The sequence below is a fragment of the Enoplosus armatus genome, chromosome 4, assembly GCF_043641665.1.
Source record: "Enoplosus armatus isolate fEnoArm2 chromosome 4, fEnoArm2.hap1, whole genome shotgun sequence".
NCBI classification, from domain to species: domain Eukaryota; kingdom Metazoa; phylum Chordata; class Actinopteri; order Centrarchiformes; family Enoplosidae; genus Enoplosus; species Enoplosus armatus.
The window spans coordinates 1,686,404-1,700,969 of record NC_092183.1 but is presented as its reverse complement, the minus strand read 5'-3'; the positions used below and the strand labels follow the sequence as shown (position 1 = coordinate 1,700,969).

General features: G+C 44.1%; 1 protein-coding gene across 1 annotated transcript; it reads left to right on the top strand.

Annotated features, from left to right (window-relative positions):
• Nucleotides 1–210: 210 nt before the first annotated feature.
• Nucleotides 211–13,864, top strand: hira (histone cell cycle regulator a). The gene is made up of 25 exons (XM_070903760.1): nucleotides 211–265; nucleotides 1,951–2,013; nucleotides 2,361–2,471; nucleotides 3,805–3,895; nucleotides 4,067–4,161; nucleotides 4,523–4,618; nucleotides 4,902–5,062; nucleotides 5,245–5,412; nucleotides 5,501–5,614; nucleotides 6,006–6,076; nucleotides 6,403–6,508; nucleotides 7,163–7,384; nucleotides 7,810–7,895; nucleotides 8,360–8,560; nucleotides 8,738–8,890; nucleotides 8,992–9,208; nucleotides 9,533–9,616; nucleotides 10,516–10,664; nucleotides 10,786–10,947; nucleotides 11,216–11,274; nucleotides 11,706–11,811; nucleotides 11,950–12,072; nucleotides 12,176–12,339; nucleotides 12,510–12,598; nucleotides 13,630–13,864. Exons 1-25 carry the CDS (start codon nucleotides 229–231, stop codon nucleotides 13,744–13,746), a joined length of 3,045 nt encoding a protein of 1,014 aa, XP_070759861.1. The 5' UTR covers nucleotides 211–228; the 3' UTR covers nucleotides 13,747–13,864.
• The last annotated feature ends 702 nt before the right edge of the window (nucleotides 13,865–14,566 follow it).

Sequence of the window (14,566 nt, the reverse complement as noted above, 5' to 3'; positions counted from 1 at the left end):
TGCCTGGTGTCACCTCGCCTGTCGTCCGGGGCCGCCTGTCTGCCGCTGCTCGGCTCGGAGACTCGGGGATGCTGCTGCAGAGATGGAGTTGAACCACAAAAACAACAAAGTGTCGGGCAGAGTTTGAGACAAAGGGAGGGGGTTAGCGTTAGTTCTTCACCTGAACTTATCGCTGGATGGATTTTTATTGAAAGTAAGACAGGAGGAAATTTAAACATTGGGTTGAAAATGAAGCTGCTGAAGCCGAGCTGGGTGAGCCACAACGGTAAGCTTGTGCAGGAATCTGTTGGACCAAGTTGGGCTTTTGTTGTCGGAGGGGGGTGAATTGATAAAGAGGCATGATGGTGGTGGTCGACACTTGTTTGACTTGTTTGCCACTTAATAATCACTCACACAGCAGACTTCATCAAACAACTGAACAAACACATCTGGTGTTTTTGTCATTATCAGTATCACTCCTCGCTGTTCCAAATGTATTAATGTTTGCTAACCTTAGCTAGCTAGCTAGTTAGCCCCCCCCGGCTAGCTCGGATGCCCTGACGTTAGCTAACTTACCGGCCAAATGACCCGTGTCGAAGTTGCTGTCTCAAAGTGACTTGTAGCTTAATGATTTTGACATTCTAGCAAACGCCTCTTATTTCAGGGACGGCGAACAAGCTCGACATGGAGCTGAGAAAAGTGTCTGTTGGTGAAATCTCCAAGCTGTCAGTTTGGAAAGTTGACCGTTGGAGAAATGGCCTGAATTTAGGATTATTGTCAAAGGAGTTTAGTTATTTGTTTTTAAGATGAACCAGAAATGTAGTCGGTGAAGCATCCAACAAATGTTTATCTCAGCATGCCAGAAAGTGATGTGTTCAAATACATTTTTATCTCTACTAACGGCCCATAACCGTCATGATTTACACTGATATGAAACAGAGACAGCAAGCAAAGCCTTACAGTCTAAAAGCTGCAAGCAGCAGGTGTTTGGTGTTTTTTGTTGGGAAATGACTGTCAGTACTGATGCTCTTTGACACTTGAGTTGCCTTCTTCCAGAGTGCACAAGTAAAAATGTTTTATTTCAACATGTAGGGGTAAACCTCTTGAGATGAACCGTCTTCACAGACATAGATGAAATCCTCACATTTAAGAAGTTAGAACCAAGTAATCATGTTTTTGCTTGATAGACGTTCTCATTTCAGCACTGCAATAAAAGATTTCACAACAAAATGAAATAACGTATAGAGACACACATAAGTAAACCCCATTTATCCCACAGCTCCAGCAGCTTATTGACTTGATAACTAAAATGAGAATTAGTTTCTAACGCTGTAATCTGCGACATATGCTGCTTGTCGTCTCTGCATTTTACTGTTGAACATGTTCTGCAGAGTGTGATGTTTACAGATTAACAGTTAGGTATTTTATCTGTGTAGATTTAGTCCTTGTGTCCTCCTGCAACATGGAACTCCATTCTTCTCATGTGCTCTTTTTTACTGTGAGACATCTGATGTGGCAACACTATGTATCAGACCTATTTAATATACATTAGGTAAATATAAGTAAAATAGTAATTGGTATGATTTTTGGGGTTTAACATTGTGGATTTCAGCTGTATTATGTAGAGAGTTGGGGAATTAGATATATTATCTGAGTTATTGTACAAATGAGGAATGTTACAAATCTTTACAGAAAAATCCTATAATGCATGTTGAGCTAATGCACAGTCACTAACAACGATCGTCGACATGCTCTTAGCTGTGGAAAATCAGGCCAACAGAACGAAGCCTGCTAACAAACACACTGAGGTCACTGTGATATTCCTGTGTTGCGTTGAAATGTGTCCCATATCAGCAATTACTTTTTTCCCGTCTGTTTGAAATTATTTATCTACAATATCAGTCTGCAGTATCTGTTAGTCTGTGAATCTATTAAATTTCATTAAATGTTGACTTTTGTGTTGTTTCACAGGCAAACCCATATTTTCAGTTGACATCCACCCTGATGGGACAAAATTTGCCACCGGTGGGCAAGGTAAGACCAGTACTACCGTTTACAGCATCTGGCACTGAACCTGCTCCACTGTTTTGGGACGTTGAGCTGAAGTGGACATTTGTCATTTACGTTGAGATAGTGTCCAGTGTTTGATGTAGTACTGGTTTGATGAACATTTACAGTGTTGATGTCAGATTTAAAACATCCCGTTGTGATTCTGATCAAGCTGTACTAAATGTTCTCCTGCAGCCTCAGACTACAGATTTATGTTGCTGCCTAAAACTGTTTTCCTCATCTGTCTCTCCTTGTGTGGGATTTTCAAATTAAAATACAATGAAGTCCTTATCAGTCCGTCATGAAACAAAAATATTGGGATTTGTTTGCAGGAGAGGATTCTGGCAAAGTGATGATCTGGAACATGGCGCCGGTCCTCAGAGAGGACGACGAGAAGAACGAAAATATTCCCAAAATGCTTTGCCAGATGGACAATCACCTAGGTAACCAGCCTTATCTCTATTAGTTTGATTCAAATAAGCCTGTAGATTGTAGAAATTAATTGATAAATTTGTTGATCAATACACCCGTGGGAACAGTTCTCCAGGTACGTCTGCATTTAGGATGCTGTTTCTTCTAAAACAGCTAACTAAAGGACCGTCATAGGTGGGCCAGGGAGCTGGTCCTCATAGTGACTGGGTGGGAATATACAGCGAAAGTAGACGAGATGAATAACCATGCTACGGAAAATATTGTTCTTCCAGGTGACACGCAGGTAGCTGCTGTGTGGAACAACAACTGTGAGACTTTGTTGACTTCAGAAAAATTAAAAATGAAAAGTCAGCACATGTAAAATGGCACACAAGGCTGATACTGCTGCCCGTTCTAGTTCAAGTCCTTCTCAGTTAGAAGTCTAATTAAGGATTCACACCAGATGTGAGACGTGAGCAGCCCTCAAGTACCAGTGAAGCGTCCATCTGTTCAGTCCTCACTGACTCTGTTACGGCGTTACTGTCTGTGTAACAAGCCGTCCTGTCAGCAGCTCCGACAGAAGCTTCCTACAGGCTGTTTGATATCAGAAAATCAATGGAGTGCCCATGAGGCAGGCACAAGAAGAAAAAAAGCATTGTTTTATTGATGCATTATTTTATTTCCGCTGCCCACAGTAGCTCTATATGCCCGTAAAGAGACCTCATAGTGAAGTTGGGGGTCTTTATCAATTATAGATTAACAATTAAGGAGATAACAAATAGACAGTGAAAGATCTGTGTGATTTTAGCAGCTTCCTATAGAGATTACATTTCACCAGAAGTGCCAGAGAAAACATTTCCCATGTATTACATTTCTTTGTTCCCACCTCAGTATTAACCTCATTACTTTGTGGTCCTGACTGATTCTGACCTGCCAAACATGAGCCAACTCATTATCTTTCCACAGGCACCAAATGTCCTTGATTTTACAAACCGCTGCTATTTGTTTCATTTTTATTCAACGTCTTCAAGCACTAGAACAAGTTCTACGTGTCCCGCTCCTCCATTTACATCTCCTGTTTGCACTTACTATGAATAGTAACAGTAGTTGCCTGCCAGCAGCCCAAAGGTGGAGACGTCCTGATTCTGATGAGATAGCAGCAGCAGAAGAGTGTATTTGCACTTCATCTGTCCTGCACTGCTACTGACAGAAGCAGAGTGAAAGGAATAAATGAATAAATGTACAAGCAGTCAGATTTGATAATAGGAACATCTCGCACTGCAGGGACTCCGGCCTCCTCAGCACAAATCCATACAAGTTCTATTTATACCCTGAGTCAGCAGAAGCGTGTGTTTGTCTCTGCAGCGTGTGTGAACTGTGTGCGCTGGTCCAACAACGGGCTGTACCTGGCATCAGGAGGGGACGACAAGCTGGTCATGGTGTGGAAGAGAGCTGCGTATGTACACACACAAACACCAAATGTATTTTCACTTACAGTCCAGTCTCGATTATTTAGGAAGTAATGATTCATTGTTAGATCAATGTCTTGACTGTTCACAACCACAGAAAGTGTTTAAGGTGTGTGCCGTTTGTGTTTTGACGATGTGTGTGTGTGTTTTCTCTGTAGATTCATCGGTCCGAGCACAGTGTTCGGCTCGAGCAGTAAGCTGGCCAACGTGGAGCAGTGGAGGTGTGTCACCATCCTGAGGAACCACACTGGAGGTAAGACACACACACACAAAACACACAAAACACACACAACATATCAAGTAAACATTGAAAACACACAGACAGACTAGAATCTTAACTAATATCTTACTTATGTGTACATTCTGTGTGTCCTTGAGCTCTAACAAATGTGTTGAATAGGTTTTAAATCCAGCGTGGTTTACGTTCATGGTTACTAGCTAGCCGTCTTCTTCTTCTTGGGGTGTTACCACCTTTAGATCAGTGGAACAATGTGAAACCACTGGCAGGAATGTGTTAGCACAAGATGAACAAAATGGAGGCTCTGAAACTCCACAGGGAACTAGTAATGTGTCTCTAGACTCAGGCAGTGATGTCAGTGTGTGTTGCGTTGTAGATGTCATGGACGTGGCCTGGTCTCCTCATGACGTGTGGCTGGCCTCTTGCAGCGTGGACAACACCATCGTCATCTGGAACGCTCGCAAATTTCCAGGTAGGAGACACAGAAGCCAGAGCTGGCCGAGTCTGTAGCCTCACAGCTGAAACACAAACGCACGACTCAGGAAATGGAAGTGGAAATCCTCATATCTGAGAAGCTGTAGTTGATCGTCTCAGCTCTAATATTATTTGATACCTGACATGTTGTTGTTTTTTTGCTTAAAGGTGAGCCCATAACTGTCCCTTTTTTTTTTTATGAAACTCTGTCCAGTATTACCTGGCGATGGAGCAGGAGGATATTTCTCTCTCTTCAGCTCGTCTTCTTTGTGTCTCTCCAGAGATGGTGACATGTCTCCGAGGACACACCGGGTTGGTTAAAGGTCTGACGTGGGATCCGGTGGGGAAATACATCGCCTCCCAGGCCGACGACCACAGCCTCAAAGTGTGGAGGACGGTGGACTGGCAGATGGACGCCAACATCACTAAACCCTTCAGCGAGGTACAAAAACACCGTCGCTGTCAGCTGTGTTTGATGATAGTAGTTTAGGTAGTTGACTTTGTTGTTATTGGTGTTATACATGAGAACATCTGCATATGTTATGTGTTATCACTCCATTATTCAGGGTGTTTTTGTTTGTTTTTTTTGATTCGTCACATGTCTGTTTATTCTCTGTGTCTCAGTGCGGCGGGACGACCCACGTCCTGCGTCTGTCCTGGTCTCCAGACGGTCAGTACCTGGTGTCGGCTCACGCCATGAACAACTCGGGTCCCACTGCTCAGATCGTGGAGAGAGACGGCTGGAAGACTAATATGGACTTTGTGGGTCACCGTAAAGCCGTCACTGTGGTGGTGAGGACGTTTAATCCGTATGTTCAGGCTTTAAATGTTCACCCTGAATCTTTCTGCATACTGACGGATCTGGTTTCTGTCTCTGTAGAAATTCAACCCAAAGATCTTCAAGAAGAAGCAGAAGAACGGCAGTTCTCCAAAACCCGGCTGTCCGTACTGCTGCTGTGCTGTCGGCAGCAAAGACCGGTCGCTGTCCGTCTGGGTCAGTTCATGTTTGTTTTCAAGTGTACAGACACGTATAGAAGTCAGTACCAGTGATGCAGATTTCACGGCTCACTTTTGTTGTTCGTGGTGTTTGTATCTGTTTGTTCTGATGAGCATGAACAGCTTCCACAGAGATCATCTGTCTCAGGAAAATTAACAACTTTCTGATCTGTCTTTACCTCATTGAGCTGAGTTGACTGATTAGTTTAATGTTTAGTTTAATATTTGATGAGACAAAACAAACCGGTGCAGGTATTTTGGTGTCAGTGGTTTCAATAAAGCCTCCCCATCAACGTCTGTAACTTTTTAAAATGTGGAATTGCAGTTAAATGACGAGAACGTAAGAAGGGATCCTGACGATACTAACGTTGTCTCCTTCTCCTCTTCAGCTGACCTCTCTGAAGCGCCCCCTGGTGGTCATCCATGATCTGTTCGATAAATCAATTATGGACATTTCCTGGTGAGTTTTAGACAGGCGTTGTGTGGCCGAACACACATGTACATTAGTGTCTTTCTCCCTGAGCTTGACGGCAGCTTCAGCTTTCAGCTGAACTTACAATGTCTGTTTCTTTAATCACAATCCATGAATTTATGCTTTTTGGCTTCAGGGGATTTTTTTTGTTGCAGTACCACAGTTGGTCACTGGGAGGAGTCTGACTCAGCCACTCTATCCAGTTACATTCCAAACTCTTAATCCTTTTCATTAGTGTCAAACCTATAATAACAAAGACAGCACTGGTAGACCTGCAGCTCTGACTTTGATGTGTGTGTGTGTGTGTGTGTCAGGACTCTGACAGGTCTGGGGATGTTGGTGTGTTCGATGGACGGCACTGTGGCCTACCTGGACTTCTCACTGGATGAACTGGGAGACCCGCTGAACGAGGAAGAGAAGGTTAGACACTCATCATGGAATCACATCTGGCTGCAAACACAAACACGTTCTGATCCTCTGACTGAATGTTTGCAGCAGAAAATGAGTTACTCAAACCAAAACAAAGTACTCGTAGACTAAAACTAGATCCTGTTTAAAAAACATTCATGTTCCTCAAGAAAATTGTTTCATTTTTATGGCTTCTTGGTTTTGCCTAACAGTGTCTTCTTCCCAGAGAACAACACTGCATTCTGTCAGCGATTAGAATGAAAACCAGCTACCAGACACACAAGTTCATTTATATGAGACAACAAATATTAATCTCTGTTCTGCAGCAGCTTCTCTGTAGAGAAAAAACAGATGAAGTCTGGACTGAGAATTGTCTTGAATTCAGCTGCTGCAGCAAGTTGTTAAAACCCATGTCACCCGAGGCATGTGATTTATGTATACAAGCCCCGGTTGGCTTGTAATTGGTCAATTTCATTCAAAAAACACTCTGCTTCAAACCAAAGAAGAAGAAAAAGAAGAAGCCTTTTTCTTTATAATGTATTTTAACGTAGGCTTTCTTTCTTTCTTTCTTTCTTTTGTTCTTGTTTGATAGTAGGAAGGTCATCAAACAAGAGCATTAAGAGCCCACATCAAACTTCTCTCTCTCTCTCGTCCTCTGACGTACAGAACAGCATCCACCAGAACATCTACGGAAAGAGTCTGGCTATAACCAGCACCGAGGCTCAGCTTTCCACCACCATCATCGAGAACCCCGAGATGCTCAAATACCAGCAGGAGCGACAGAACTCTTCCCAGACCAACTCAGGACCGGGCAGCGCCGGGCCCGAATCCTCAGCCCCCAAACTCAACAGTATGATGAACGGAGAGTCTCTGGAGGACATCAGGAAGGTGGGAAACTGAAATGTAACATCCAGCAAGCAGCACTAAGTGACAAACGCTGAATTCTGATGCACTTGATACTGTTTTGGCTAATAGAAGGTTTTCTTGGCAGGATAATTAATAATGATTAATGTAGAAATATGCAGTATTTTAAGATTCAGGTTGCAAGATAAAAAACAATATCTCGAAACAGATGATAACTGATTATATTTACATATTTAGACGGCCACAGAGAATAGATACAGTAGATAAAACAGACATACTAGTCAAACATAGTCTACATCGTGTGCTCTCCTATCACTGATGTATTAGATGCATATTAATGATGTTTTATACTTTTCAGAGCTCCATTTTCAAAAGCTGTCAAGACGAATACTTATTATGATATTTTTGGAGCTTCAATTTCTTGGATGTGTTATTTTGTCGTCTTGCAGAACCTTCTGAAGAAGCAGGTGGAGACGAGAACCGCAGACGGCAGAAGACGAATCACGCCGCTGTGTATCGCTCAGCTGGACACGGGGTAGGAACACATGAAACACACGTCTGATTTCCACTGGGGGACAGAACTGATGCCGACGTTTCAAAGACGACTCGCTGAGATTCCAAAGATATTGGCTGGAATATTGTGTTTTTCTTTGAAAAACAAAGCATTTAAAACTAAAACAGAACAATAAAAGCTGAATCAGTAAATTCTCAACATGTGCTGGATTTTATATGATGATGATGATGATGATGATGATGCAGCATGTGATCAGAGCTGAGACTGGATCCACCGAGGTATCATATTGACACAGAGACCCAAGACCTAATATCATTTGGACCCGCCCTGACACGGGTGATTACTAGAAACTGACTAGAGAGGACTCGTGAAGACCTCTACTTGATTCAAAAGTGACCCCCTACTCATGTCCCCAGTAGCTGCAGTGTTAATAGTAGTGATAGTCATGTAAACTGTAGTGGATCACTGTCCCACTTCCTCTGCAGGGATTTCTCGCCGGCTCTGTTCAACAGCGCTCCCATCCTGCCCTCGGGCTCCTCCATGTCCAACCAGCTCACCTCCCAGCTCAGCTCCGACTCCAGCCCAGGACAAGCCTCTTCTCTGGGGCTCAGGCCCAGCCACGACCCCATGCTCACCTCGCCTCCACCCAGCGGCGCCGCCAAGGGCCTGGAAGACAACAAGGATGGGTACAAGCTGAGAGCAAACTTTTACTTTTCTTTTCTGTTCTCCCCTCTCTTTTCTTTTTCTAGATGTTCTATCTGTGTCTGTTCTGTTCCTAACCAGATATCTCACTCCTAACTCTCTACCCCCTCCCTCCCCCTGATGCCCTCCTTCTCTTCTCTCTCTTATTGTCTGGTTTCCTCATGTTCCAGTGTGAAGCCGTGTCTACTGCTCACTTCTGCCTCCAAGATCGAGCCAATGAAAGCTTTGGACTCCAGGTTCACAGAGAGGTCAAAGGCCACACCGGGGGTCACAGTCGTCCTCTCCTCCACCGCTGGAATCACGCCTCTAGACAGGTGATTGACTCAGTATAAGTGAAGTAGTTAAGAGGGCCAAAGCTCAAAAAGAGAACAAACTCTCCCTAAAACAAGTGTTTACTTTTCTGTTCGTCCAGCAGGCCAAAAGACGGCATCTCCGCCCTGAAAGACGTAAAAACCAAAGAAGATACCAGCAGCGACAGCGAGGACAAGATGGCCACCATCAACAAAAACCTGTCGTTCAGCAAGAGGAAACCCGAGATGCTGATGGATGGAGGAGAGGTGGTGGAGAAGAGGAAGAAGGGAAGGCCCAGGAAAGACAAGATGGCTGCTCCCATCGCCCAACCCTTCACTCAGGTAGTGAGATGGAGGGAAAAGATGAATGGATGGATGCAGGTCTCCTTCATAAAAACATTAACAAACTGAAAAGGAAGAACATATAATTACATCGTGGAGACATTTATTAACTCTGTGGTTACAGATAGTAACTCAAAGCCTCTTTTCATTTCAGCATTTTCAAAAAAAAAATTACTTTATTATATAAAGTGAAATTAAAAAGGTCCAGTAAAAGCTCCTTTTGTGCAGATGTCCTTGGAATACATGTATGGAGCACCAGAGAGAAATAAATGAGTGTTTTGTGCTTCGTCTTCCTGTCAGATAACTCCTCCAGCAGAGCGGGAGCCCAGCAGGGTGGCAGCTCCTCCAGCTCCTGTAGCTGCTCTCAAACTACCAACACCGAGTATAAAGAAGGCCTTCAGTCTGCAGGTAAACACTGAGACTGTGTGTGTGTGTGTGTGTGTGTGTGTGCACTCTTCTCTGAATCCTTTGTGGTGGATTCAACATGTTTTAGGATTTATTTTATTTTTAGAACAGAACCACCTTTATGTTCAGTTTGCTGCTGGATGTGGAGCTGTTCAATTACACCTGTAATCCCCCCAGACGAGGTTGACGGTAACAAATGCAAATTCTTTTAAATGGTAAAAATGGTAAATGGAATTTTTCAACCATGACGCTTCCCAAAGCGCTTCACAGAAATGAAATGCTTAATTGTTTTGTTCTTTTGAACTGGCAGAATGGTGCATTAGTGATATATTTGGCATTTTATGTTCCTACTTTTCATTTTCAAACTTCTGCATGAAGTTAAACAGTGTCTGACTTACTGTAAGAAGTCTAAAAACGTTCCCAAAACTGTGGTGGTGTTTGTTTTCTGCACCTGCATCTGTCATGGATGGATGAAATGAACAGAACTCCAGTTGCAGTGATTGTTCAGGCCTTCACTCACAGGAATGGTTTTAGTAAAGTCTACTGCTCTTCGTCTCCCTCTGTTGGTGACCAGCAGGAGCTGCAACAACATGAATGGAACTGATCTGTTCACAAAGTCTCTTCTTTGTTGTTCATATGAGTTAGAAACACATAAATAAGCATCCGTCTCTTTCGACATGCGACTCCCGATGCTCCCATCTAAAGTCTGTTCAGATATCACTTTAACATGCAGAAACATTTTCATGTCAGGGATGTTTTTGTGTGGCTGTCTATTCTGATCTGCTCAGACGTAACAAACATAGAAAGGTAACACTGCAGACGTGGGTGTGATATTATTATTATTATTGTTGACCTCATTGTCAGTCAGTTAAGCTATAAATGGAAAATGTGTGTGCGTGTAGGTGAGCATGGAGCCGTCAATGTTCCTGGAGGTGGAGAACGAGGTGTCGGTGGTCGCGGGTTCGAAGCTCAGCCAGCTGCGATGCTCCAGAGATGGACGAGACTGGAACACACTGCTGCCCAGCTCGGTGGTCACTGCTGCAGGGAGCAGGTCAGAGGCTCCGCCCAGATGCCTTGTGTTTTCAAACACACACACACACACACACACACACACACACACACACAGTAAATATGATAGTAGATGAGTTTTTCCTGCTCTTCCTCTCCCTCAGTGACGTCCTTGCCGTCGCCTGCCAGGACAGGATGTTGTCAGTGTTCTCTTCTTGTGGGCGGCGGCTTCTTCCGGCCATCCAGCTGGCCACGCCTGTGTCGGCGCTGCACTGCTCCGCCCACTTCGTCATGGTGCTGACTGCTGGAGCGACGCTGTCCGTCTGGTCAGTGCTCATAAAGTTTGATCAGTATTTATTAGAGGTGTTTGTAGTGTTATTTTTGATCTTTAAGAATTGCGGTATGACTGCGGGTGCATTACTTAAATTACATTAGAGATATTTATATCTTGAGAGATGAAGTGATGTAAGTTTAGTGTTTAAGCTGTTGAAAGGCAGTTTCAGTCAGAGGTTTTCATGTTGAACTGAAGAGCAGTAATGAGTTTGCTGATGTTGTCTAATAAAACCACCGTGTTGATTCGTTGTCTGTGTGCAGGGACGTTCAGAAACAGAAGGCTCTGGTGAAGAACGAGTCTCTGCTGACCATTTTATCTGGTGAGACACTGCAGCGTGTGATGACAATCTCATGTCTGTGAAAAGTATAGAGCTGCAGTCAACTCCTCCTGACACTGAATGAGATTGTCGTGCTTTTCATTTCTGTTCCGTATGCGTTAAATAAACGATATTCACCATCTTGATTAGAGCTGTAAACATGTATGACCAGCTGTTTTCCCCTGATTCCAGTCTATATGCTAAGCTAGGCTAACAACATACTGAACACACAGGCGTGAGATTGATATCCATCTAACTTGTGGAAAGAAAGTATTTCCTGTTGAACTCTTTCTTTTCAAAGTATAACACATGGTTTATTGGAATGTTCCTCTCAGGCCTGTTGTCTTCAGGAAGATGATCCATAAAAGAGTTTTTATTCAATCCTCACATGAAGACATTATATTGACCATTTCTGTCCATTGTTGTGTTTGTAGGCGCTGACATCACAGTGTCTCAGTCTCTGCTGACTCAGCAGGGAGTTCCAGTCATTGGACTGTCCAACGGGAAGTCGTACTGCTTCAGCTCGTCACTGGAGACATGGTGAGAAACTAAAGAGACGAGACGGCCAAGAAACACATCGCTCAGCTGCTGCCGATATACTGATGATGAGTTTGGTTTAAAGGCTTCACTGAGTGATTTCCAATATAAACATCAGGAATTATACTCCGTCTCTCTCAGGACTCTGATAGCAGATAAAGGAGACTCTCTGGTCCAGTGTGCTGACTTCAGGAGCTGCCTACCTACCCACGATGCACCTGTGTCCTCAGGGCCGCTGGCTGTCATGCAGGGACGCAACCTCAAGTACGACAGTCCTATTTAACCTCCCCCTTCTCACCTCCAGTGTCTCTTATTCCCGATGAAATGTGAAAAAGAAGTAAATAAAAAGTCTCTCTGGTCCCTGCAGTGCTGGTCGGCTGGCGTCCCGCCTCTCCTCCACCCCTCACCACCTGCAGCAGAGCATGACGCTGGCCTTCCTGGAGAACCAGCTGGCGTCTGCTCTGACTCTGCAGTCGGCGCAGGAGTATCGCTACTGGCTGCTCATCTACGCCCGTTTCCTCGTCAACGAAGGTACCGAACGATCACGTCTGATGATTTCACACGTTCTCCAGAGTGACAGGAGAAAGGAAACGCTTCAGTCTGATGCTAAGACTGTGTGTGTGTGTGTGTGTGTGTGTGTGTGTGTGTGTGTGTGTGTGTGTGTCTCTGTGTGTGTGTGTGTGTGTGCATGCTCCCTGCAGGCTCAGAGTATCGTCTCAGAGAACTCTGTAAGGAGCTGCTGGGTCCCGTCCACAGATCAGCGGCGACAGCCTGGGAGCCCACCACTCTGGTACGACAGCAACACTCTGCTGGTCCAAGTTCTTTCTTCTACGTGTATTTAACCTGTTGATCAAGGCTGATGGTTGTTCCTGTTAAAATCTCATGCAGACATCTGAAGTCTGATGTACTGGCACATAAGGATGTCCTGACCAGTCTGCAGTTACTCAGGGAATTAACGTTAACTAGCGACGGCTGATCTGAACGACGTTTGTCGTGTGTTTTAACCGGTGAAGTGACGTCAGCGTCCCCTAAAAATAAGAATCTGCTTCCTGAATGTTTTGCATGCTGCTCTTCTGCTAATGAGAAAGGCAGCAGAGAGATAACAGACTTGTTAGCGGCAGAGTTTAGTGAATCTTTGTATTTTGTCAACGTGGACTTTGGAAATCTGAGTCACTCGCTCTCTTAAATTAACTCTCACTTGCATACAGTGTGCAGTAAAGTGCTCTTGCTGCTGCTGGTGCTAAAGGAGAGCAGAGCTGCGACAAAACGACAAAAAGAGTAAAGAAAAGATTTTGATTGGATTCGTTTTAGCCAATACCGACCCTTTAAAATATGTGATTTAAAACAGGCCTGCAACTCAGAGTTAATTCCATTATTAATTAATTGTTTGATCATTTATTTATCAATGGATTAATCTGTTTGTCTATAAAATGTCAGAAAATAGTGAAATTCCAAAATCCCAACATGACGTCTTCTTTGTCTGCTTGTTTTGTCCAAAAACTAAAGAGATTCAGTTTACAGTGAAACAAATGAGAGAAAATCCTCACGTTTGAGAGCCTGAAAGCAGCAATTATTTGGCATTTTTGCTTCTTAAAAGATTAATTGATTATCAAACCTGCTATTGATCAATTAATCAATTAATCAAATTGTTTCCGATCTGCTTGATTCTTACACCTGCTGCATGAAATGCAGATTCATGTTAGACTTTTCACTGTGGTCCTTTTTTGGCCTGTCCAAACAGAGCTAATAGCTAATGAGTTAGCCCGCGCTAACACTCAGCTGGTGCGTGTTTGTCACTAACTCTGTTCCCTGCGTGTTCAGGGTCTGCGTAAGCGGGAGCTGCTGCGGGAGGTTTTACCCGTCATCGGTGAAAACCTGCGATTCCAGAGACTGTTCACCGAATACCAGGACCAGCTGGAGCTGCTGCGCAACAAATAACACACACTGCTGCACACACACACAGAGACACACAGACTGACACAAACACACTTCAGGACTCATCATGAAACCAGTTCGGCTCGGCTCGGCTCGGGTAAATTCTGACTGTTTTCCTCCACTTGGGAAGCTTGAAATGCTGCTGTGGCTGAAAACCCCATCCTGGTGTTTCGTGATGAGCCTTTGATAACTTCAGGAGCAGCCGGTCACCAGCTGGGACGCTCGGTGCCGCCGCGCTCTGCGGAGAGGTGGCTGCTCCTTTTTGTTTTTGTTTTTTCTAATCACGATCTCAGTTTGAACTTTGGTCTTTTGTCTTTTTTTCCTGCTAAATGTGTTATTTCACACGTGCGCACCGCTCTCCTGCACTGCTAACCATGGACTTAAAAAGATTAACTGAAGAGAGACGGTGATAGAAAGGTCGCAGGTTCGATTCCTGCCACGTGCAGCATCAGCAGCTGTGCGTCCTGTCCTGTGTTTCCCTCCTCAGAGAGACGCTCGTAAAAGAAAGATATGAATCAGAATGGATGTAAAGGAGCAATATGCTTGTACCAAAGTGATGCCTTTAGGAGTCGAGGTAACCACGTACCTGGAAGGTGAGGGGACTGAACGGCGTCCGGACACGTTCAGCCGGGTCTTTAAAGGCTCAATCTGCCAATGGGTGAAGATTTCGGAGTATACTGGCCGTCTTGAAAAGTGGCAACGCTAATACCAGAACGTACTATTACATTTAGAGCACCACTGGAAATTAGATTTATATACTGAAATACAGGATGGCCTTCTGGGAAATGGAGTCATAAGGGATCTCAGATACTGAAGTGGTTTT

Bases quoted from the DNA above. Each gene is read 5' to 3' on its own strand.
- hira (XM_070903760.1), top strand. From the start codon at position 229: ATGAAGCTGCTGAAGCCGAGCTGGGTGAGCCACAACG. The intron at 5,413-5,500 runs GTGAGGACGTTT...CTGTCTCTGTAG, and splicing joins GTAAAGCCGTCACTGTGGTG to AAATTCAACCCAAAGATCTT. The intron at 11,812-11,949 runs GTGAGAAACTAA...CGTCTCTCTCAG, and splicing joins AGCTCGTCACTGGAGACATG to GACTCTGATAGCAGATAAAG.